The sequence below is a fragment of the Sorex fumeus genome, unplaced genomic scaffold (genome assembly GCF_029834395.1).
Source record: "Sorex fumeus unplaced genomic scaffold, SorFum_2.1 ptg000178l, whole genome shotgun sequence".
Lineage (NCBI taxonomy): Eukaryota > Metazoa > Chordata > Mammalia > Eulipotyphla > Soricidae > Sorex > Sorex fumeus.
The window spans coordinates 2,009,847-2,033,441 of record NW_026606235.1 but is presented as its reverse complement, the minus strand read 5'-3'; the positions used below and the strand labels follow the sequence as shown (position 1 = coordinate 2,033,441).

Here is a 23,595-nt window from a genome sequence, read left to right as displayed (position 1 = left end):
GCTCTGAGCCACAGCCATAGCCACACTTGAACCATAACCACACTCCAGCCACAGCCACGCTGCAGCTGCAGCCGCAGTCACACTGTGGGCGCAGCCCCTCCCTGGCAAGAGTTTGCCTCAGCCAGAAAAACAGCTCCATTTCCAAAGAACAGAAATAGAGTCTCGTGAAACGTTTTCCCTTTCTCCTTTCCTCTTTCTTCGCATGCGCTTCCAACCCTTCACTTCTTTCGAATAAGGAGAAGCGACTTGAAGGGCACAGAAGCCCTTTCTCAGAGCAGTGGAAGGTTCTGGGTCCTCGCTCCCAGGACCAGGGCTGGGGTGGCCCTGCCCTTCACTGAGTGAATCTGGAGGCCAGTGGGGCGCAGGGCGGGCAGCAGGACAGCAGGGGCCGAGCAGCCCTGGTAGCTTTGGGCTGGGGTTGGCAGAAGTTTTGGCGCCTGCCCTGCCCCTCATCTCACTCCGGCTTGCTCCTGTGCCTGTGGTGAATGGAATGGGGGTACGCTCACAGGGCTGGTGGGCTGGCCTGGGGGTGCCAGCGGTGGTGTGTGTCGTCTCGCAGCCCCTCTGCTCTGGGCAAATTTTCAGGCTTCCCGACCTTGGAAAAATCTCGGAGGGTCCCTTTGCCCAGAGTGAACCTTTGGACACTGTCCAGAGTGTGTGGACACATGAGTACATGTTTGTATGCATATGCGTATGTTTACTTATGTGATTGCATGTGTGTATATGTGAGTAAATGTGCATATGAGTGTGAGTATATGAATGTGTTTCTATCTGCATTTGAGTGCATGTGTATGTGTGTGTGTCTGTATGTTTATATGTGTGAATGTAAGTCAGTGCATGTGTGTATGTTTGAGTACATGTATGTGTGTGTGAGTGTATTTGTATATTTGTGTGTGTTGCATGAGTTTGAGTGTATATGAATGTGTTTGTGTGTGAGTGTGTGTGAATGTATGAATATGTATGTGTGTGATCATGGTATCTCCCCTGCCAGGCCCCTCCCGGAGAGCCCGGCAAGCTACCGAGAGTATCTTGCCCGCACGGCAGAGCCTGGCAAGCTCCCCGTGGCGTATTCCATATGCCAAACACAGTAACAACAAGTCTCAAAATGGAGACTTTACTGGGCCCGCTCGAGCAAATCAATGAACAAAGAGAGGACAGTGTGACAGTGACAGTGTATGTGTGAGAGTATATGTCTATTTGTGAGAATATATTTGTGTGCGTGCATGTTCATAATATACACGTGTGTGTGAATGTGTAGATGAATGTGTGCTTGTGTGAGTGTATGTATATTTATGTGAGTTGCTGTTATGAGTGAGTTCCTGTGTGAATGTTTGTGTGAATGTATGCATATTTGTGTATGTGTGTATGTGTGTCTGTTGTATGAATGTGTGTTTGTATGTATATTTGTGTGAGTTCATGTGTATGAGTCCATATGTGTCTGTGTGTGTGTGTTCGTGCGTGTGTGAGCCGCCCTTTCCTGCCCTCAGAAAGAAGACACAACCAGAGCAGGTGTTTCCATGCTTTAATTCAGAGCCGAGCGCCGTGGGTACAACTCTGGCTGAACAAAAGGACGAAGGAGACAGAAGTGAAGACCCCCCCACCTCCCCTCGCCTGTATCCCCTGAATTCTCTGTCAAGGGGATGGTCTAAGATGAGTGCACTGTGACCCGTTTGTGGGGTCCCACAGGTCAGAGAGGGGGGTGTGAGTTCTGGGGGCTTTTGCTTGAGAACCCTGACAAGGCCCCCCTTCAAGGCGCTGTCACATGGACCCTGCCCAGTGCCAGCGGCCACTGGGAAGGGCAGTGGGTGAAAAGCTGTCTTCCCCCTGGGGAGATATTTGGAATAAACCCGGCGGGAGCCTGGTGTGCCCCTCTCCACCTCACTCCTGCCGCAGCCTGGCGCTAGGCATGTAGGCTGACTGAGGCCGGGCCGCGGAGAACAAGCTCCCCTGGCTGCCGGCCCCGGGGAAGCGGAGGTCCAGAAGACGGTTCCTGGGAATGGGGTTCCTTTGGAGCCCATCAGCTCGGGGCCCGAGGCTGGGGGCGAGGGGGCAGGCCCCAAGGCTTCTGTTCCTGAAGCTGAGGGCAGGACGTGAGGTCCCGGCTGGCAGGAGGAGGTCCGAGGCAGGAGGGCGAGGGACGCTTTGGAGGCTGAGCAGTAGCAGGGACCTTGGGCCTGGCCTGGCCTCCAGCCCCCGAGTGTGGGCCCTGCAGTGGCAGGGCTGAAGCCTGAGCCAGCAGGCGCTGTGCCCCCACCCGGCCAGGCTGCACCTTTTGCATAGATGCGGAAAGGAGAACACGCACAGACACGCACAGACTCACGCAGACGCAGACACACACAGGAGCCCTGGGTCACGGGCGGAAGGGGCTGGGAGCCGTCTCCACTGGCAAGAGAAAAAAACCTGCTGGGGGCCCCCTACCCCGGGCACTCTGGGCAAGGGGGGCTGGGGCCAGCATAGAGCCCCGCCTCAGACCCTCGCCTCGACCCCCCGACCCCGCTCCAGGCCCCTGGACCTGCAGCAGTGACTGCTCCGTCCACAGTAAGAACACCAACCACGGCCACCAAAGCACAGGCCACAGCAGGAAGGCCACAGAGTAAGACGCCGGCAGGACTGTGGGGGGGGGGGGGGGGAGTAGGAGCAGGGCGATGGTCACACAGCTCGATGATGATGACGACGACGACATTCCCGAGGTGAAAGACAGAGATTCCACGTTGCCAAAGAGAGCCGCACGTTTATTTCCTCGGCAAAGCTTAGTTTCTGAGTCGACACCACCCAGCGGCGGGAGAGCAAGCCCAGGACGCCGGGCCAGGCCAGGGCTGGGTTTTTGGAATGGGCTGGGCACAGAGCCCCCCTTCACAGCACAACCAGGTCCCGGGGGTCCCCCCCAGCTAGGCGGGTTTGGCCGGTCCTGGGGTGGAAGGGGGGATGTTTTGCGAAGGATGGCTGGCTGGTGTGCAGTCAGGACCAAGGCGGGGGCGGCTTTGGAGGCATGAAGCTCGAGGTGGAGGGGGCGTGTGCTCCGTGGCCGGGCTGGCCGCTGGCTCTCTGGGGACATGCGGGTGCCCCCCACCCAGTTGAGCTGCGGGCATGGGAGGGGTGGCGCAGCGGGGTGGTGCGGGGTGGGGGGGGTATCGTGAGCAAGCAACCTCGGCAGAGAAACACAGTCGCCTGAGGCCTGAGGAGGGAGACGCTCAAGATGGGCCGAACCTCTGGACAGCAGCCGGGAACCGGGACAGTGGGGGATGGCTTGGGGCTCCCAGGGTCAAGGCGACGCGTCCGTGTCGGCAGCTTGGAGGGGGGAGCTCCCGCCGACCACGCGCCCCAGGTCTCCCACGCGGCTTCACCCGGAAGGAGCAGTTCGGCTCCAATCCCCACTTCACAGGAGTGCCCCGTCTCCTGCCCCCGCAGACAGACAGGCCTGAAGTCGAGGAGCTTTCATCCTGGCCGGCAGGCAGCCTCCCGACGGGGGCACCCTGGGATGTGGGAGCAACAAGCCCCCGTAGGGAACTGAGTGCAAAGTGGATGTCTGACCTGAGGCCCCACCCCCTGGCCCCCAGCCCAAGAAATGTGGGGTGTGCTCTGGGGGGGGGGAGCTGGGAGGGGTCTGGCGTTTCTAGCAAGCAGAGCACTGCTGAGTCCAGCTGTGGGGACCCCCCGCCTCCCTCCTCCCAGTCGGGCTCAGCTCCCCAGAGGAGGAAGCGATGTGCCCAGGAGGCCAGCAACGGCCCTGGGGGTGGAGGTGGGGGGGACAGACGAGAGACAAACACGAAATCCTCCAAGCCTCCGCCTCATCCTGCCCTTTCCTCCAGCCTGTGGCCCAACTGCACCTCGGGACCCCGAAGTGGGGAGCCCCAGCCGGCCCAAACCCTGCTGAAAAAAAAATGAAAAGCTTGGGGTCGGGGAGGACTTGTGCCTGCCTCCATCTGAGGGGTAATACTGGCCCCGAGACCTGGGCTGGACAGGGGGCGGCTTGGGCGAGAAGGTGGGGTGTGAGGGTGGGGACCGGGGCTCCTCCGGGCCAACCTCCTGGGCTTAGGGGACCCACGAGCTCCGCTGGGGGCAGGGCGGGCAGGGCTGGGGTCTGGCCACCCTCTTGGGGCCACGTGTCCCACCAGGGTGCCTTCCCCGCCTCCGCGCTAGTCCCTTCTCTCTGGGGGCTGCCTGCCTGACCCCTATGTCCTGCCCCACCACGTGGTTACCGCCTGGAAAAAAAAATTAAAAGAAAAAAAGAACAGCTCCCAGAGCCCCAGACTCAAATAAAAACCCGCCTCTGCCCCCCAGGGAAGGCGGGAGAGAAAGAAGCGCCCCTACAATCAGTGGTCGAGCCTGGAGCTGCCGCGGGGCGGGGCGGGGCGGGGTGGCATGGGTGGGGGGATAGGGGGGTAGCAGGGTAGAGGGGTAGAGGGGTGGGGCCCCTCAGAGCTGGGAGCCGCCCGGGGGCCCCAGCGAGCGGCAGCTGATCCTGCGGATGGAGTGCAAGGCCACGGTGCAGCAGCCCCGCAGAAGGGAGCTGATGTTGTAGATGGGCTGGTCCTGGCGGCGCTGCGAGCGGCACAGCCAGGCCACGGTGGGCACGGCGGGCACCACCACCGCCAGCAGATCCACGATGTAGTGGCGGCTCCAGTAGCTCCTGGGCTCCTTCTCGGCCGCGCCCGCCTCCGCCGCCGCCGCCGCCGCCTCCTCGTCGTCGGGGCACGCCACGCTCACGGACGGGCCGGGGTTGGGCGCGGCGCCGGGCCGGAGCGCCGTGGGCCCCTGGGTGATGATGGGCTGCATGGGGTCCTCACCCACGGTCACCACCACGGTGGAGTTGGCGTCCCTGGGCCCCGGGCCGCGCGGCTCCGCCTTGGGGCACCGGTCCCCGGCCTCGGCGGCGGCGGGGTCCGCACCGCACGCCTGCGCCTTGGCCACCTTCTCCAGGAGGGCGTCCAGGTCGGGCTGGCAGGGCATGAAGTCCGTCTGGCTGGCGCGCTCCTGCATGCAGCTGACCTGCACCCCGGCCTCCATGGCGCACAGGAGCTTCTCGTAGGCGCTGCTGGCGGGGAAGCGGGGGCCCAGGCTGAAGGAGCCGTGCAGCGAGGCCTCGTCCGGCCCGCAGTCCACGCCCGAGGACACCAGGCTGCTGGCCTCCAGGCCGTCCGTGCGGCTCAGCGTGTCCTCGGTGGTGCCGAAGCCGCTGTCGGGGCCGTCCTCGCCGGGGACCCCCGGGCGGTCGCCGCACACGGCCGGGTCGCTCAGCTTGGTGTAGGTGGAGCTGCGGGTGAGCGAGCGGGCCGGGGAGCCCCCCGCGGACTCCCCGGCCCCGCTGCTGCCGCCGCCGTCCTCCTTGGCCGCCCCGTCCTGGGCCACCTCCATGCTGTGCAGCAGCGTCTCCAGCTTCTTGTTCTGGATGTTGATGTCCACGAAGTACTTCTGCAGCCCCTTGTCCTTGTCCAGCAGGTTGTTCTTGACGGTGTCGATGACCTGCTTGAGCTGCCGGATCTCCTTGCGCGCCTCCTTCAGGGCCAGCTGGGCCTCCACGCGGTGGCACTCCTCCTCCACCCAGTCCTCCTGCATGCGCGACAGCTGCGCCTTCAGGTCGCCGATCTCCGTGTCCCTGCAAGCACACGGACGCCCGCGCGGCTCACACCCACAGCCCGACCCTCCTGCCTTCTCTGTAGTGAAGGGGACGAGAGGGGCCCGGGCGCAGGGGGAGTGAGGACGTCTCAGCCAGGTGGAGAGAAAGGCCAGCCACAGGGAGGCCAGGGCCACCCCCTTTCCCAGCCAGGACCCAACACGCAGGAGACCACTGGCATCTAAGCCCACTTCCTAGCGTGTGAGAACTCTCTATGTACAGATGCCGCTGGCACCAAAACCCTGATGCCTCTGTTTAAGGCTTGGGAGGAGAGTTCAGGCGTTGGTGAAGGTGCTGAGCTGGCTTGGCTGATCTGGGTTCGATCCCCAGCATCAAATATTGTTTCTTGGTTCCTTCCAGGAGTGAGTCCTGAGCAAAGCCAGCACTAAGTCTTGAGTACCGCTGGGTGACCTCCCACACACAAAAAAAAGTTTTAGTATTTTTTGAGGGGAAGGCCACATCAGGTGGTACTCAGGGCTTACTCCTGGCTCTGTGCTCAGGGATCACTCCTGGCAGGGCTTGGAGGCCCATCAGGGGTGCCAGGGATCCAACCCAGGTTGGCTGTGTGCAAGGAACTGTGCTAATAGAAGTTCCTTGGTTTTAGATATACTGTCAAACACTGTCCTCCCGTTGTTCATTGATTTGCTCGAGCGGGCCCAGTAACATCTCCATTTTGAGACTTATTGTTACTGTGTTTGGCATATTGAATACGTCATGGGTAGTTTGCCAGGCTTTGCTGTGCAGGCGAGATACTCTTGGTAGCTTGCCGGGTTCTCCGAGAGGGGCAGAGGAATCGAATCCAGCTCGGCCAGGCTGGCTGCTCGCTATATATATCTGCTATATATATATATATATATATATATTCGAACCCTGCTCGGCTGGCCTGGCTGTGTGCAAGGCAAATGCCCTACCACTGTAGGGCTATCCAGTATATAAATATATATGTATATATATGTATATGTATATATATATGTGTATGTATATATATATATATATATTCTTTTGGGTCACACCCAGCGATGCACAGGGGTTACTCCTGGCTCTGCATTCAGGAATTTCTCCTATTGGTGCCCAGGGGACCATATGGGATGCTGGGAATTGAACCCAGGGTCGGCTGCGTGAAAGGAAATGCCCTACCTTCTGTGCTATGGATCCAGCCCCTCTTGGTCATTTTTGAGAAGCTCCTCAGTGGTGCTGGGAGTTGTATCAGGGCCCTGGCATGTGTGTGAACCCTTTGAGCTCCTCCCCCCTGGCCCAGGATGAGTGATTTTAAGAGAAGGAACTGCACCATCTACTTAGAGCGAAGGCCTTTGTGTCACCCAGGTCTCTGGTGGTGGGACAGGCTGGCTCTCCAAGGAAGCACAATGGGAGAAGGGACACCCCGGGAAGTGGGGGCCACAGACACGCAAGCACCGAATGGGAGCAGCTCCTGGCCGACGGCAGGTTCTCAGGCTGCCAGCAGTGTGACAGTATGACACAGAAAGCACTGACCCTGCTCCCGTAGGACAGACCGGTAGGAGACCAGGAGTGGAGGAGAAGGCAGCTCTGACAGGGCGTCCTGCCCAGACCGCAGCCAAGCGGACAGATGGTGCCTGGGGCTGCCCGGGAAGGGAAGCGGAAGGTGGGCCGTCTGCTTCCGCAGGTGCAAAGGGCTGAGTGGATCTGGGGCATCCCAGAGGAGGGGATGGAAGGTGGAAGAAGAAGTCCCAGGGCTGGAGCAATAGCACAGCAGGCAGGGCGTTTGCCTTGCACGCGGCCGACCCAGGTTTGATTCCTGGCATTCCATATGTTCCCCCGAGCACTGCCAGGAGTAATTCCTGAGTGCAGAGTCAAAAGTAACCCCTGTGCATGGCCGGGTGTGACCCAAAAAGAAAAAAAAAGAAAAAAGAAATCCCAGTTCTACAGACCAAGAGGTTCAGCCACCTGCAGTCTCCTGTATTCAACACCCAACTGGGATGGGCTGCTGGCAGAGCTCTGGTGAAGGGGACGTGGTGGGACATTCTGTAGGTGTCCTGCCTGGTGAGTCCACACGGACACACCCACAGAGACAGACGAGCAACAGTGGCCAGGGACAGAAGAGGTGGGGGCCAGGGGGGCTGTGATTGCTACTGGGCATGGAATTTCTTTTTCGAGTGATGAAAATAGGATTAGATAATCACATGAATATGCTTAGAAGCATATTGTACTCTTTTATCTGTTTATTTTTTGGCTTTTTGGGACACATCCCGCGATGCTAGGACACACCTAGCAATGCTCAGGAGTTATTCCTGGCTCTGCACTCAGGAATCACTCCTGCCAGTGCTTGGGATGACGGAGATCAAACCTGGGTGGGCGGCATGCAAGGCAAATGCCCTACACACTGTCCTATCACTCTGGCCCCGGAATTGTACCTTTAAACAGGCGAACTGTGTAGCATGAGAATTCCTCTCAAAAAACTGGTCCTGTGTGGGGCCAGAGTATAGTACAGCAGGTATGTGTTTGCCTTGTGCGTGACCAATCTGCATTTCATCCCTGGTACCCTTTATGGTCCCCCAGGCCTGTCAGGAGTGATTCCTGACCACAAGCCCTAAACGCTGCTGCATATGGCCCGCAAACAAACAACAACAACAAAACAAACCAACAAACAAAAAACCCCACACCTGTTAGTGTTTTGGGTTTTGTTTTGGATGTACGTGTGTGTGTGTGTGTGTGTGTGTGTGTGTTTGGGGGGGGCTAGGTGGCAGTTAGTGGGCCTGTGGAAGGTTTTCAGGGAACTGAATACATCCCTAGTCCTGTCACAGAATTTTCTGGATCTACTTTATTTTATTTATTTTTATTGAACCACAATTGGTTGTTCTCAGGGGTTACTCCCTGCTTTGAACTCAGGGTGGCGATCAGCATTTCATACCCTGCAGTAGGTAGATCAAACCTGCCCTCACCACCCCTGCACGCAGAATAAGAGCTCGGCCATGGAGAGATCCTCCAGCATGCCCCTATTATAGTTATGTTTGTTGATTGTTTTATTTTTGGGGTCACTTCTGACAGTGCTCAGGGCTGACTCCTGACTCTGTGCTCTGGGATCACCCTGGAAGTTCTCAGGAGAACATGTGGGTTGCTGGGGAGACATGCAAGGCAAGTGTCCTACCTGCTGTCCTTTCTCCAATCCTGTTACTGGTTTAAAAAATAAAAATGAGGGGCTGGAGAGATAGTACAGAGGAGGGAGCACTTGCCTTACACAGGCTCAATATCCGGCATCCCATATGGCACCCTGAGCACTGCTAGGAGTGATTCCTGAGTGCAGAGCCAGGAGTGACCCTGAACACTGCCAGGTATGGCCCCAAACCCAAAACTAAAACAAAACCCCCTTATAGAAACTTTGGTACATCTACACAGTGGAATACTATGCAACTGTCAGAAAAGATGAAATCATGAAATTTGCATATAAGTGGATGGACATGGAGAGTAACATGCTAAGTGAAATGAGTCAGAAAGAGAGGGACAGACATAGAATGACTGCACTCATTTGTGGAATAAAAAGTAACATAATAGGAGACTAACACCTAAGGATAGTAGAGATAAGAGTCAAGAGGATGGCTCCATGGCTTGGAAGCTGATGTCATATGCTGGGCGAAAAGGCAGCTGGAATGGAGAAGGGACCACGAAGTAAATGATGGTTGGAGGGCTCACTTGGGATGGTACATGGGTGCTGAAAACAGACTATGGACCAAACATTATGGCTGCTTAGTACCTGTACTGCAAACCATAACACCCTGAAGGAGAGAGAGAGTAAGAGAGAATGTGCCTGCCACAGAGGCAGGGTGGGGGTGGGAAGGGGTGGGAGTGGAGGGAGGGATAGATACTGGGAACATTGGTGGTGGAGAATGGGCACAGGTGGAGGGATGGGTACTCGAACATTGTTTGATTAAAACGTAATCATGCAACTTCATAAGTCTGTAACTGAATCTCACAGTGATTCATTAAAAATAATCTTTTTAAAAAAAGAATGGAAAAAAACCCCACTAATACCCCCAAATGAATGAAAAAGTAGCTGGGGGGGGAGGGGGTCTTCCCAGCTGCCGAGGGCATTCCCCCCTCCAGTGCCCCCAGCCCGGCACACAGCCAGCTGAGCATATGAATGGACACAGTCCATGACAGTTTCCTCAGAAGACAGAGCAGCCAGACCAGATAGGGTGAAACCAGGAGGGTGAGCGGTGACCCGCATGGCCCAGGATTGGGCTTAGCTGGGCCCCTGGGAACGGGGGCCAGGCAGGAGCCTGGAGAAAAGGGTCCCTGATTCCAGGTCGTCTATTAGTGCTGGTGGATGAAAGCTTCAAGGCCCCCCCACCAGTGACCTGGGGTGACCCTCTGGGAGTAAGCAAAGAAAGAAAGAAAGACCAAAGGGGTGTCGCCCCCTAGTGGGACAGGGGAGCGGGGACGAGTGCCCCTGGATCTCTAACGCCTTCCTTGAAAGGGCCCAGGGGGACAAGAGAGGACGCATGGGTGGACCGACAGCTCCCATCAGCCACCGTGTGCAGGGACCCAGGGGCTGGGTGCTTTGGGAAAAAAGGGGTCTGACTGGGCTTCCCTGGGCAGGAGAGAGCAGCTCTGGGTTTGGATGTGACCCAAGACACCCCTTCCACCCACAGTGGGTGGCTGGGAGTTCCCGGCCCGGCCCTGGCCACCACTCACCGGTCCTGGAGCCGGTCCTGTGTGTCCTTGAGCCGGGCCCGCAGGTGTCGGATGCAGACTTCCTTCTGCTGCAGCGGCGTGAGGTACTGCTCAGGTGCTGGCGGCTTGATGCCATGGTTGTCGCTGCAGAGCATGTACTTCATGGAGCGCCTGCAAGGGGGCAGGGGCCGGTGGGAGGGAGCCAACGGGGGCTGGGCCAGCCTTGCAGGCTCTGGGCCTCCCGGAGGACACGGGCTGAACTAAGCAGCCCTTCTCGTGGCCACCAGACAGCTCTGGGCTGAGCTGCTTCCGCCACAGTGCCATGTGTGGCCCTGTACACTCCAGTGCTTCGGAGTTTATTTCGCAGCAGGACCCTGAAGTTAGGGGTGTGGGACACGCTATAGGGTCTGCACACAGGCTCTTGACCAATGCCGGGAATCCAGGCCCAGAGCTGCTCCCGGAGCGGAGGAATGCGGGCTCCCTGCAGTGGGCTCCCTTCCCCCACCCCAAAGTCCCCCTGTCTGTGGGCTGCGCCCTGTGGTCCCCACTCTGACTGTGCCCACAGCCCCATACCCCACCCTTATGGGCACGCAAGTAGGCGGGGGCTGGAGCACTTGTAGGACATGTCCACGGTCAGTGTGGACCCCCATCCTCTGTACCTCCCTGTGCCCTCTGGATGAGGACGCCAGCCCATGCCCATGTCTGCACGTGCACGCGCACACACATACACACACACACGCACACACTTACACACATGTGCATATACACGTGCGAACACACGTGCACACCCGCGTGCACACCCGCACGCACACACGTGCCCACACATGTGTGCATACACACATAGGTACACACACATACACATACACATGCATGTGTGCACTCTCGGGCACACATGAGATAAGGTCCTCCCAGGCACCCAAACAAAAACGAGGGTTGAAGAGAAAGTATGGGGTGAAGGCATTTGCAGCCAATCCCAGTTCATCACTGAAACCACATGTGACTCGTCCCTGGAGCAGCGCCCCCAGGAGTGACCCCCTGGGCACAGAGCCAGGAGTAAGCCCTGAGCATTGCTGGATGTGCCCCCTAAACCCAAAAACACCAACCAACCAGAAAAACAGCAACACTAAAAAAAATAGTAATGTTTTTCCTCCTCACTTCCAAGTGAAGAAATCAGGATAAAACTAGCAACAGCAGAAGATCAGAGAGGCAGTAACTGTTTCAGCTTTTCTCCAGTGCCCGGAACAGCATTGCCCACACATGCTAGTAAATGCCTGGTTCTGTGTGTGTGCATGCGTGTGTTTATAGCTGTGATCTAAAACTGAGAAGGAAAACAGACAACTCAAGTCTCCTGCCTCTCCGTGGCCTGAGTCACTGTCTGCAGTGAGGCCTTCAGGGGCCCCAGAGCTGGGGGCCTGAGGTGGTGGATGTGGTGCTAGAAGCCCCCTCCAGGGCTCAGTGGACAGTCTGAAGGTCGGGACCATCCCGTCTCAAACACTGTGAGCAAAAGGTGTGAAAGTAACCAACCCGCACTGGCTCTCCTGTAGGCCCCTGGCTCTGGGTGGGGCCAAGCCAGGGCAACCGGGTGAGGGAACTGCACATGCGTGCTACCTGTCATGTGTGTCCCAGCAGGCCAAGGGTTGCGGGTGTAGACAACAATGCTTGCCGGTGTAGACAGCAACACCTTGCAGAGTTGGGTTGTTAGGGAAATAAGACTCAGAGTGGGGAAGTGACTGAACCCAAAGCCCATGCACTCTTGCCCCTCAGCTTGGATTTCGACCCTGGGGGATGACGATGGGGTGCTACCTCCCAGCCCTGACTTCATGATCTTGGGGTCCCCCATCACCTCTTTCCCTGTTGCCTGTGATGCCTCCTGCTTTTCTCCTCTAGCTGCCTTCCTGTAACACATGCCATTATTCCCATCCACCACTGCACCCCGGGCCACTTTCAAGGCAATCTTTTGGCTCATGGTTCCGGTCACTGCCCTGGGCTCCATGCCGCTGGGCTGGTGCCTGTGGTCATCTCATACATGGGAGCCAAGGCTCGGAGGGATGTGCCTGGCTCCAGGTCGCATGGTCAGTGAAGGTGAGAGTTACGCCAGTGATAAGGGAGTCCCACAGAAATGGACAGTCACACAGTGATGGACAGTCACACAGAGATGGACATTCCTAAGAGATGGACAGTCACAGTGATGGACAGTAACAAAGAGATGGATAGCCACACAGAGATGGGCAGTCTTACAGAGATGAAGAGTCACACAGAGATGGAAGTCACACAGTGATGGACAGTTTCACAGAACGGACAGTCACACAGAGATGGATGATCACACAGTGATGGACAGTCACACAGTGATGGACAAGTCTCAAAGTGTTGAACATTTCCACAGAGATGAACAGTCAGAGTTAGACAGTCACACAGATGGACAGTCACAGACTGATGGACAGTCCCACAGAGATGAACAGTCACACAGAGACAATCACAGAATGAAGGACATTCACAGAGACAGATGGTCACACAGATATAAATAGTCCCACAGAGATGGATGGTCCAACAGAGAAGAAGAGTCACACAGAGATGGATGGTCACACAGACAGTCACAAGTGATGGACAAGTCTCACAGTGTTGAACAGTTCTCCAGAGATAGACAGTCAGAGTTAGACAGTCACACAGTGATGGACAGTCACAGAGTGAAGAACAGCCACAGAGACAGATGGTCACACAGAGATGGATGGTTCCACAAAGACAAACAGTCCCACAGAGACGGATGGTCCAACAGAGAAGGACAGTCACACAGAAATGAATGGTCACACAGAGACAGTCACACAGTGATGGATAGTCACACAGCGGTGGACAGTCACACAGTGATGGACAAGTCTCACAGTGTTGAACAGTTCCACAGAGATGGACAGTCAAACTTAGACAGTCACACAGAGATGGACAGTCAGAGTGAAGGACAGTCACAGAGACAGACGGTCACACAGAGACAGACAGTCACACAGAGATGGATGGTCACACAGAGACAGTCACACAGTGATGGACAGTCACACAGTGATGGATAGTCATACAGTGATGGACAGTCACAAAGAGATGGAGAGTCACACAGTGATGGATAGTCTCACAGAGATGGATAGTCACACAGTGATGGATAGTCTCACAGAGATGGACAGTCACACAGTGATGGACAAGTCTCACAGTGTTGAACAGTTCCACAGAGATGGACAGTCAAAGTTAGACAGTCACACAGAGATGGACAGTCAGAGTGAAGGACAGTCACAGAGACAGACGGTCGCACAGAGACAGACAGTCACACAGAGATGGATGGTCACACAGAGACAGTCACACAGTGATGGACAGTCACACAGTGATGGATAGTCATACAGTGATGGATAGTCATACAGAGATGGACAGTCACACAGTGATGGATAGTCTCACAGAGATGGACAGTCACACAGAGATGGACAGTCACACAGTGATGGACAAGTCTCACAGTGTTGAACAGTTCCACAGAGATGGACAGTCAAATTTAGACAGTCACACAGAGATGGACAGTCAGAGTGAAGGACAGTCACAGAGACAGACAGTTTCACAGAGACACACAATCACACAGAGATGGATGGTCACACAGAGACAGTCACACAGTGATGGACAGTCAAAAAGAGATGGACAGTCACACAGTGAAGGACAGTCACAGAGACAGACGGTCACACAGAGACACACAGTCACACAGAGATGGATGGTCACACAGAGACAGTCACACAGTGAAGGACAGTCACAGAGACAGACGGTCACACAGAGACAGTCAGTCACACAGTGATGGACAGCCACACAGAGACAGTCACACTGTGATGGACAGTCAGGGAGACAGATGGTCCCACAGAGACAGACAGTCACACAGTGATGGACAGTCACAAAGAGATGGACAGTCACACAGTGAAGGACAGTCACAGAGACAGATGGTCACACAGAGACAGTCAGTCACACAGTGATGGACAGCCACACAGATACAGTCACACTGTGATGGACAGTCATGGAGACAGATGGTCCCACAGAGACAGTCACACAGTGATGGACGGTCACACAGTGACGGGAGAGTCCCAGCGGTGCAGCGAGTGCCCCTTGTGGGTGAGCGTCCCCAGTGGGGGCGGGGTCCCTGCCCCGGGCTTCGGCAGCCATTACCTGGGCGTGGGGCTGCCGTCGCTGCCCTTGCAGGAGCCCGAGTTGCTGCTGCTGCTGAGCGTGGAGGCCCCGCAGGCGTCCCGCACGCTCACAGGTGGGGACGTGCGCCTGGAGGCGGGAAGAAGAGGCAGGTGGTCGCTCTGGCTGGTGGACAGCTGCGGGCACTGGGCAAACACCGCCAGGCCACTACGGCCCCAAGGGCCCCCACTTGGGGTCACCGCCGGGGAGAGAAGCAGAGGGGGAGGGGGGTGCACAGACAGGGGTGACAGAACAGACAGTGCGATCAAGATGGAAACCAGAAGACAGCTCACAGGGGCACCTGCTCCCAGGGGGCCTCATTACTTGGGTGCCCACAGCCCAGAGGGAGGGGTCCTGCACAGACTGAGACAGGAGTGGAAGGGGGGACACGCAGGGTGAAACTCGGGGGTTCCAGGAAGCCTGGGACCCTCCACTCACGCCGGGTGCAGCTAGAGCGTTGGTGACCCCAGATCTGAGGGTCTTGGTCTCACAGAACCATCACAGAACCGGGCTTGGCACGGCCAGGAGGGGGCCGCTGCTCACCCCCCGAGAGACGGGGCCGGGAGAAGGACACTCACCTGCGGGGCGCGGCGGGCGTCCGTCTGCTGCTCGGGAGGGACATGGCCATGAGGCTGCGGGTCCGGGTGAGGGGCGGGATGGACGGAGTCCCAGGGGCTGAGGAGAGAGGGTGGGTTGGGGGGGCCGCGGGCAGGGCCGGCCCTGGCCACGTCATCCTCTCGCCGGTGCCCGGCATGGCTTCTCCTTGGCAGGACCCCCGGGCCCAGCGCCTTCTCCGGAAAACTGAGCAGGGTCCCGACGCCCGGCTGAGAGTGGCCGGGTCAGAGTCCCGGGGTGTCCTCACGCACACCCGGCCCTGTGGCGCCGCCGGGGGCTGGGGGCTGAGGGTCCAGCTCGCTCACTGTGGTGCCCACAGCGCCCTCGGACCCTGACACTCGAACTCCCACCCGCGCGGCAGGGGCTGCAGGCTGGAGGAGTCCTGCAGCAGAACCAGGAACCCCAGATTGGGCTGGGCTAAGTCTCGACGTCACCTTCCCGGGGTGCCCGCTGGTGCGTGGTTTCAGGGGGGCTTCCCGTCTACAGGGGAGACAAGACAGAGCGACACAGCAGCACACGTGTAGAGAGACACACAGGAACGCTCGCACGTGACCCGGCGCCATGTTCCTGCCATGCCACGAGGCGCTGCGAAGCGCTCAGCGGGTGTGCTTGGCAGTGGGTCCCGCCCAGGCCATGCAGCTGCCCCGGCACCCCTTCCCCCTGCACCCCCATGCAGCAGACAGGCACGCCGAGCACCCCACAAATGCACGTGCTCATTCTGCATGCACCAGGCCAGGGCTCAGGCGGAGGAGCAGCAACACGTGTGTGTGTGTGTGTGTGTGTGTGTGTGTGTGTGTGTGTGTGTGTGTAGGCAGCTGGTGGGGGGGGCAGAGGAAGTGAGATTCTCTGCAGGCACTGTCAGGCCAGGGCTCAGGCAGAGGAGCAGCCATGTGTGTGTGCGCGCGCGCGCGCGCTGTAGGTGAGGGAGGGGCAGGATTCTCCCCTAGGCCCAGAGAAGTGAGGCTTTCTGTAGGCACTGTCCAGCTGGGGTCCTCCTATCTAGGGGACGGGCAGTCACACTGTCAGGGTCCTGCCTGGAGTCCCTAGGAACTACAGGGTTTCTTTAAGGGGGTGGGGGTCTCATGCAGGGCTGGGGGCTGTCCGGGGAAGCAGCCTGCCCTGGGCATCAGCTCAGAGCTCCCGGGGTACCAGGTGGAGGGGCTGGTGTGTTTCAGGGATCCTCATGCCCCTTTCCGTGCTCAGAACATACACGCAGGACAGTGACTGGGTTATGAGACTCAGCAGAAGCCCAGAGTGTCCCCATGCTGGGAAGGGAGTGTCCCCGAGCCCCGCTCCATGCCAGCCGGGTGCCAAGCACGTACGTACATTACGCCATGGACGCCTCCCAACAACCCTATGAGGAAGTGCTGAGATTAGTCCCTGGACTGTGAGGGGCCCAAGCTCCTGCCCCCCCATAGCAGCCACACCACCCGCCAACGGGCTGGATCTCATCCCTGGAGTCCCCCAGCCGTGTCAGGGCTGCCCGGGAGCCCAGTGTCCCCGGCCAGCTGCCCGCTGCCTCCTCAGCAGACAAAGGTGCTGCTCAGGTGGCCTGTTTCCTGGCGGTGACACAGAACCCGGCTGGTCCCCTGGAGGGCCCAGACACTGCCAGCATTGTCTGCCCGGGGGTGTCGGGTGCTGGGCGCAGGAGTCACCGACACCACATTGGTCATCCGAGCTGCCTGCCCTGGGGTAGTGACATGTCCACCCAGCAGGCGCTGGAGTGCGGGCAGGACCGCTGGAACTCGAGGGTAAACCCTTGGGGTGGGGAGGCACCCGGGGGCAAGGACAAGGGGACAAGTCTCTCTGTCAGGGAGGCCACCAAGGGCTCATGGCTCCTGGGCACAGAAGGGCCTTGGCCAGGAGCAGCTATGGGAGGGCAATGGGGGTGGGGGTCGAGACTGTCCTTTCTCTACCAAGGGGATACAAGCACCTGTCATTGGCTGTCGTTCTCCTGGACAGCCAGGGGACGCTGAGCATTTCTTTCTTTTTCTTTCTTTCTTTCTTTCTTTCTTTCTTTCTTTCTTTCTTTCTTTTTCTTTCTTTCTTTCTTTTTTTGCTTTTTGGGTCACACCCGGTGATGCACAGGGCTTACTCCTGGCTCATGCACTCAGGAATTACTCCTAGTGGTGCTCAGGGGACCACATGGGATGCTGGGAATCGAATCTAGGTCCGCCACTGTGCTAGGCAAACGCCCTACCTGCTGTGCTATCACTCCAGCCCCCAATGCTGAGCATTTCATGTGGGTCTTGGACCATCATTTCCAAAGTCAGCTCTTCCAGGCTGACTGTGGAAAGGATGGAGGTCAGCTGAAGGTCGTCTGATGGTCAGACAGCTTTGAGCCTCCCAGGCCCTCCCAACACCCCCCACCTCTGGGGAGGAGGCAGAGAAGACTCTGCCTTCGTTTGTTTTATTTTGGGGTCACACCCGGCAATGCTCCGGGGTTACTTTTGGGCCCTGCACTCGGGAATTACTCCTGGCGGTGCCCAGGGGACCATTTGAGGTCCTGGGATGGAACTTGGGTCAGCCACATGCGAGGCCAGCACCCTCCCCGGCGTGCTCTTGCTCCGGCTGCCCTCAGCAGGGGCCTCGGAGCCCGGCCGGGCGCGGGTTGCGGGTTGCTAAGAGCGAGGCGAGTCCAGGTGGAGTTGGAGGCTGGGTCCTGGGAGGCAGCCACGGCGGCTCTGCCTCGGGGCCGTCTGCCACGGGGCACAAGGAGGCCTTTGTGACTCCGCCACAGTGACTACCTTGCTTGGCAACCCCGCGCCTCCTCCTCCAGCCCCCTCTTCCTTCCTCTCTGGCTGCGGCTGCGGGGTGGCGAGGGGGTTGGCATTCCTACTCGGGGACGAAGCCAAGCGTCTCCCGGGAGGCTGGGCCCAGCCATTCATCCGGGATGGAGGTGGAAGCAGCACTTCCCCTGCTGGGACGGGACCTTTCAGGCATGGGGGGTCCCTCCAGGGAGGACGGAAGCCGCCCAGGCCCCCAGGGAACCCCCTCGCAGGATCCCCATCAGCGGCCTCCATGGGTGCCCGGGCTCTGCAGCTCCACCCCCGCCCAGGCCCCGGGGAGGAGGATGGTTGCCATGGTGCCTGCTACCGTTGGCTGCTGGGCCCCGCAGTCCCGTGGGCCTGTCTCCAGGAGGCCAGAGGCGGCCACTTGGAATGGGAGGTGGAGAGGAAGCATAGCACTGTGAGGAGATGGGGAGAGACTCCTGCCACCGCAGCCCAAAGCCGGCCTCACCCCACAGGGGGGCACCCGCCACGAGATCTATCCCTCACACTCAGCACCTCCCGAGCACTGAGAGAGGAGCCCAGGAGTGTGGCACCCGTGGGTGTCAGGCGAACATGATAACCACTACACTACGGAAACTGGCACCCGTGGGTGAAGGGCTGAGACCGAGTGTCCTTGGTGGTGGGATATGTGTCCCTTACAGGCCCTGGGGTGGAACTCAGGACATGCAGCACGTGCTGAGCCCAGTGCCCTCCCATGCTGAACTCTGAAAACTGGGCACCATCAAAGCGAGCTATTTGGGGTTTTTGTTCTGTTTGGGGGCCACACCCAGAAGGGTTCACTCCTGGCTCTGTGCCTCAGTACTGGGGCTTTCTGGCCAGTACTGGGGCTTTCTGGATGATCTCTCTGGCCCCATGGGTAGTGCTTCAGACGCGATCATGGCCACACAATGAGGTTTCAAGAACAGAAACACATTCAGAGTGCAAAGTGGTCTCAGAAGGCTGGGGGCAGCATCTTTAAATGAACTTTAAGGGGCCCAAGAGGTTTACACTGTCTGAGGCACGTGCTTTGGGTGTGACCCGGAGAACCGCTGGGTGTAGACCCTAGGGCCACACAGCATCTCCTTGACCCCAGTGGCCAAGAACTATTGGGAGGGGCTGCAGGCCTCCAGTGCACACTTAGCACTGGGTTTTGAAGGATGAGTAGGAGGTCACTAGGCACGAGCTCACTTGAGGGAAGGGGAAGCCTGGACAGAGGCTGTGAGTCACTGACTCCCATGTCCCGGAAAACCAGGGGTCCTGGTGAAGCAGAGGCCCAGTGTGGAGGCGGGAGCGGGGCTGGACCCCACAGCCACACACACAGGCCACAAGGTGCCAGAGAAAGGCCTGAGAAGGGGCAGCGACACACTTGGCTCTGGGCATGTGCATGCCCGGGAGTCCGGCTGGGGAGGGACAGGAGACAAGAAGGGCTCCGAGGGGCCCAGCTGAGAAGCAGGAAGTCAGGGTGACAGCAGGAGTGCCAGAAATTTCCCCAACACTCCTCCGAGACCCCCAATGAAGTGAAAGTCAGAGTCGAACTCCATCCTCTCATCGCCCCCATGCAACCTCATGCAACTGCTCTGGGCGGCCTGTGGACCCCCGAGGCTACTCCCTCCCCAGCATGGCCCCTGTGGCTGTGGCCCGCTGCACTCAGATCAACAGAACTCAGGGAAACCCAGTCCTGGGGAATCGCCTGAAATCAAAAGCAGACAACGCACAGCAGGAAGGCAGCGGCCGGGAGAGAGGCAGGCTCCACTCGGGCTGAGGGGCAGGTCTCGGAGATGCTTCTGGAGCAACGTCCTCAAAGGCTACTAAGACTGTGGGAGAGATCATTAGGCTTCCAGCCCTATCCATGACTAGAAACCCGAGTTTCCTGTTCTATTCCTGTAAAATGAGAAAGCCACATTCTGTGTGTTTGCTTTTGTTTGGGGATCACACCAGGCAGTGCTCAGAGCTTTCTCCTGACTCTGTGCTCAGGGATCACTCCTGGCAGTGCTCAGGGGACTCTATGGTGCTCCGGGTGTTGAACCTAGGTCGGCCACCTGCAAGTCTAGCGCCCTCCCCGCTGTCCTATGGTTCTTGCCCCAGGAAGCTACATTCTTTTTTTTTCTTTATTGGGTCACACCCGGTGATGCACAGGGGTTACTCCTGGCTCTCCACTCAGGAGTTACTCCTGGCGGTGCTCAGGGGACCATATGGGATGCTGGGAATTCAACCTGGGTCAGCCGTGTGCAAAGCAAATGCCCTACCCACTGTGCTATCACTCCAGCCCCAAGCTGCACTCTTCAGACACTGACATTTCCACCCACAGGGCAGATGCCAGGTCTGAGGGTCAATCTAATACTGTGGCTCTGTGAATGATATTTTTTTTTTAACCAAGAGTTTGTCATCGATATAAGAAAAAAGTGATCCTGAAATGCAAGGGAACAGAACAGCGTGTGTCTGGTGACTCAGCCTCCGACAGCTGTGGAAATGCAGAGCCTTGGTCCCCCCCCCCCCCCCCCCCCGCCCCTCCACCAAGCAGCACCAGGAGGGGCTCTGTCCGCCAGGGCGACACTAGAAGGCAAGCGTTTGCCCTCACACGTGAGACCAGCCGACAGCCCAGGACGGTCCCTCGGGACTAGTGCCTGGGGCCACACTGCCTTGGAAAAAGGGGAAGAGACAGGATGGAACCCACTTCCGGTGTCCTGCCCCAGCCGCCCTCAGAGCTGGAGCCAGATGGGATGCTCCCCACCGCCCCCCGCCACTGTCACTGCCTCACTCTCTCACCCCCTCACTGTCACCCCCCACTGTTACCCCTGTCTGTCACCCCCTCACTGTCATTCCCTACTGTCACCCCCCACTCTGTCACCCCTCCCCCTGTCACCGCCTCCTCGTCTGAGCTTACCTAGCAGGTGTATGGTCAGTGGCAAGCGGGGCAGAGCCTGGGCTGGGAACTGCATGCCTGACTCCAATGGTCAGGTCTTAGCAATGTCCATATTCCCCTTTACTGAGTTCAAAAGACCAGTCAAGAAAGGAAGAATAGGGGCTACAGCGATAGCCCAGCAGGTAGGGCATTAGTCTTGCATGCGGCCAACCCGGGTTTGATTCCCAGCATCCCATATGGTTCCCCGAGCACCACCAGGAGTGATTCCTGCGTGAAGAGCCAAGAGGAACCACTGTGCATCGCTGGGTGTGACCCAAAAAGCAAAAAATAGAAAAAAAAAAAGAAAAAAGAAAATAAGAATAAGGGAGAAGATTTTTTTTTTGAGGGAGAGTTATTGGGTTGGGGGCTACAAGTGATCCCTGGCGAGCTCAAGGATCACTCCTGGCAGGGCTTAGGGCTACCTTATTTGTAGCTGGGGATCAAGCTCAGATTGGTCAATACGCCAGGTAAGTGCTTTAACTCCTGTACTGTCTCTCCAGCCCCAAGTAGGAGCTTGTCGAGGAAAAAAGTCACAGTAGGGGAGAGATAGAAACTGACCCACCAGGGTGGTGTGTGTGTGTGTGTGTGTGTGTGTGTGTGTGTGTGTGTGTGTGTGTATGATGGCGGGCCGGTGAGACACCTAGAGATGCCCAGGGGTTACTCCTGGCTCTGCACTCAAGAATTAGTACTCTGGATACAGCTTGGGGAACCATATAGGATGCCAGGGATCGAACCTGGGTTGGCAGCCTGCAAGGCACGCACCCTATCTGCTGTACTATTTTTATGGCTCCAGCCCTGACCAGAGTTTAAAGCTAGCTCACAATGACACTGATTTTATAACGCATAGATGTGGAACATGCTGACTTTAACACAGAGACACGGAGGCCTGGGCCCTGAGCACAGATGGGGCATCCCAGGCTCAAAAGGCTGAGTCGGTGCTGAACCCAGGGCTGCGGGTGCCAAACACAAAGGCGTCCTGGGTGGGGGAGGGGGTGGGCAGAGCCGTTCTCTAGGGGGAAGATCTTCCAACGAAAGCCGCCAGGAGCCTGACTGCACGGGCTCTGCAGCAGGCAGGGTTGGAACCTGTCCATGGGGGAATCTGCAAGGAAGGTTCCTGAAATAGCCGGGCAGGTCTGCAGCCTGGGCTTGCTCATGGGGAACTTGAAGGGCCCGTGGACTGCAAGGACCGAAGGGTGAAGGGCCAGTGTGTGTGTGTGTGTGTGTGTGCGGGGACATCCCGCCTGCTAGGACAGACGGCTCTCTCTAGGGGTTGAGCTCCCCACCCACGTTCAGCCCGGAGAGCCGCTGTCTTCCTGGGACTCCACACAAGCGCCCGTCATCCTCCCTCCTCCGCCCCCCCAGCAGCTCCTGATGACTGAGTCCAACTGTCGCATTTCCCAAGCAGAAATCTGCGGGCTCGCCCAGGGCCCCTGCGTGAGTCGGAGGAGCAGGAGGCTGACGGTGGGTAGCCGCTTGCTTCCCGCCCGCCACAGCTTCTGTGGTCTCATGCGTCTTCTGGGGGCTCCTCGAAGCTCAGCCTGGGGACACGCGCTTAGCTCACGCCCGGGAGCCCTGTCCTTCTCCCTCTCTCTTCCCAGGCCCACCCATCCTCAGCGGCCGGCTTCCCTGTCATCCAGCCCTGTCCAGCTGACTTCAGACCACGGTCCCTGTCAAGCTGTGCTTTGCCACCTCCCCAGAGACCCAGAGCCTCTGACAGGAGAGGGTGGGGAGTCAGTGGGCCGGACCCCCAGAGCCGTCCTTTTCTGGAGAACACGCCCCACCCCTTAGCTGAGCTCTTGAGAAAGTGTTGAAAGGGATGTTCAGCAAACATATAGGTTTTATTTTTAAACCGCTTTGTCTCAGAATGAGTTTCCCCCACTGCTGAGAGGCTGACTTAACTGAGCAGACAGGAATCATGGCTTTGGGCTCAGATGTGTCTGATTTTCTGTTTTTTTTTTTTTTGTTTGTTTGTTTGTTTTGTTTTGTTTTGGCACACCTGGCTCAGGGATCACTCCTGGAGGGACCTGGGGGAAATCATGTGGGGTGTCCAGTATCGAACCTGGGATGCCTGTGTGCGAGGTAAGTGCCTTTTCTGCTGGACTATGGCTCTGGCCCTGAATGTCTCATTTTTCATTCTAAACTCCACCACCTAATTTACTTCACTCCTCTGAGACTCAGTCTCCTCATTTGTAAAATGGGACAGTGTAATATGGTTACAACTGTTGGGCCCAGGGTGGAAAGGGGGAGGGATGGCGGGGGTTTGGGGGGGTTGGGGAGGGTGGAGGGGGGTGTGGGGTCATGATTAGCAACCCTGAGTGCTAAATGCCCCCTAATAGAGAGGATCCTGCACTGGGAAGGTGTTCTATAAACAGAAGTCATCACGGACCTTAGCAAAATATACACGTTAGTCTGATTCTTCCAGTGTCACTGTTACTGTCACTGCCCTCCCGCTGTTCATCGATTTGCTCGAGCGGGCCCAGTAACATCTCCATTGTGACACTTGTTACTGTGTTTGGCATATCGAATACATCACGGGTAGCTTGTCAGGCTTTGCCGTGCAGGTGAGATACTCTCAGTAATTTGCCTGGCTCCCCGAGAGGGGCGGAGGAATCGAACCTGGTTTGGCCGCGTGCAAGGCAAACGCCCTACCCGCTGTGTTATCGCTACAGCCCGATTCTTACTGTGATTACTATTATATTGCATTTTCTTCCAGTCCCCAGTTTTTATCTAAAAGAACTAAATAGTTTGAACTGCAAGGACCTTGACTACAGAATCACTTATACCTACTTAGGTCTGAGCGCAAACGCCCGCCCGCCCCCACTTCCATCAATGAAGCCTCCCGTCACCTCCCAGAC

The 23,595-nt window shown here is 57.8% G+C and overlaps 1 protein-coding gene across 8 annotated transcripts in view; it reads right to left on the bottom strand.

Annotated features, from left to right (window-relative positions):
* Positions 1-4,394: 4,394 nt before the first annotated feature.
* SNPH (syntaphilin) overlaps positions 4,395-23,595 on the bottom strand; it is a 47,949-nt gene continuing 28,748 nt past the window's right edge. The window contains exons 3-7 of one of the 8 annotated variants that reach the window (XM_056107852.1): positions 16,394-16,421; positions 15,031-15,127; positions 14,435-14,641; positions 10,283-10,432; positions 4,395-5,596 (exon numbers count right to left, since the gene is read on the bottom strand). In XM_056107852.1, coding sequence (XP_055963827.1) covers positions 4,417-5,596; positions 10,283-10,432; positions 14,435-14,641; positions 15,031-15,080 — 1,587 coding nt within the window. In that variant the 5' untranslated portion in view covers positions 15,081-15,127; positions 16,394-16,421 and the 3' untranslated portion in view covers positions 4,395-4,416. Of the gene's footprint in view, positions 5,597-10,282; positions 10,433-14,434; positions 14,642-15,030; positions 15,332-16,393; positions 16,422-23,595 lie in introns of those variants that run through there. The other 7 variants (XM_056107854.1, XM_056107856.1, XM_056107851.1 and 4 more) reach the window with 7 other exon arrangements.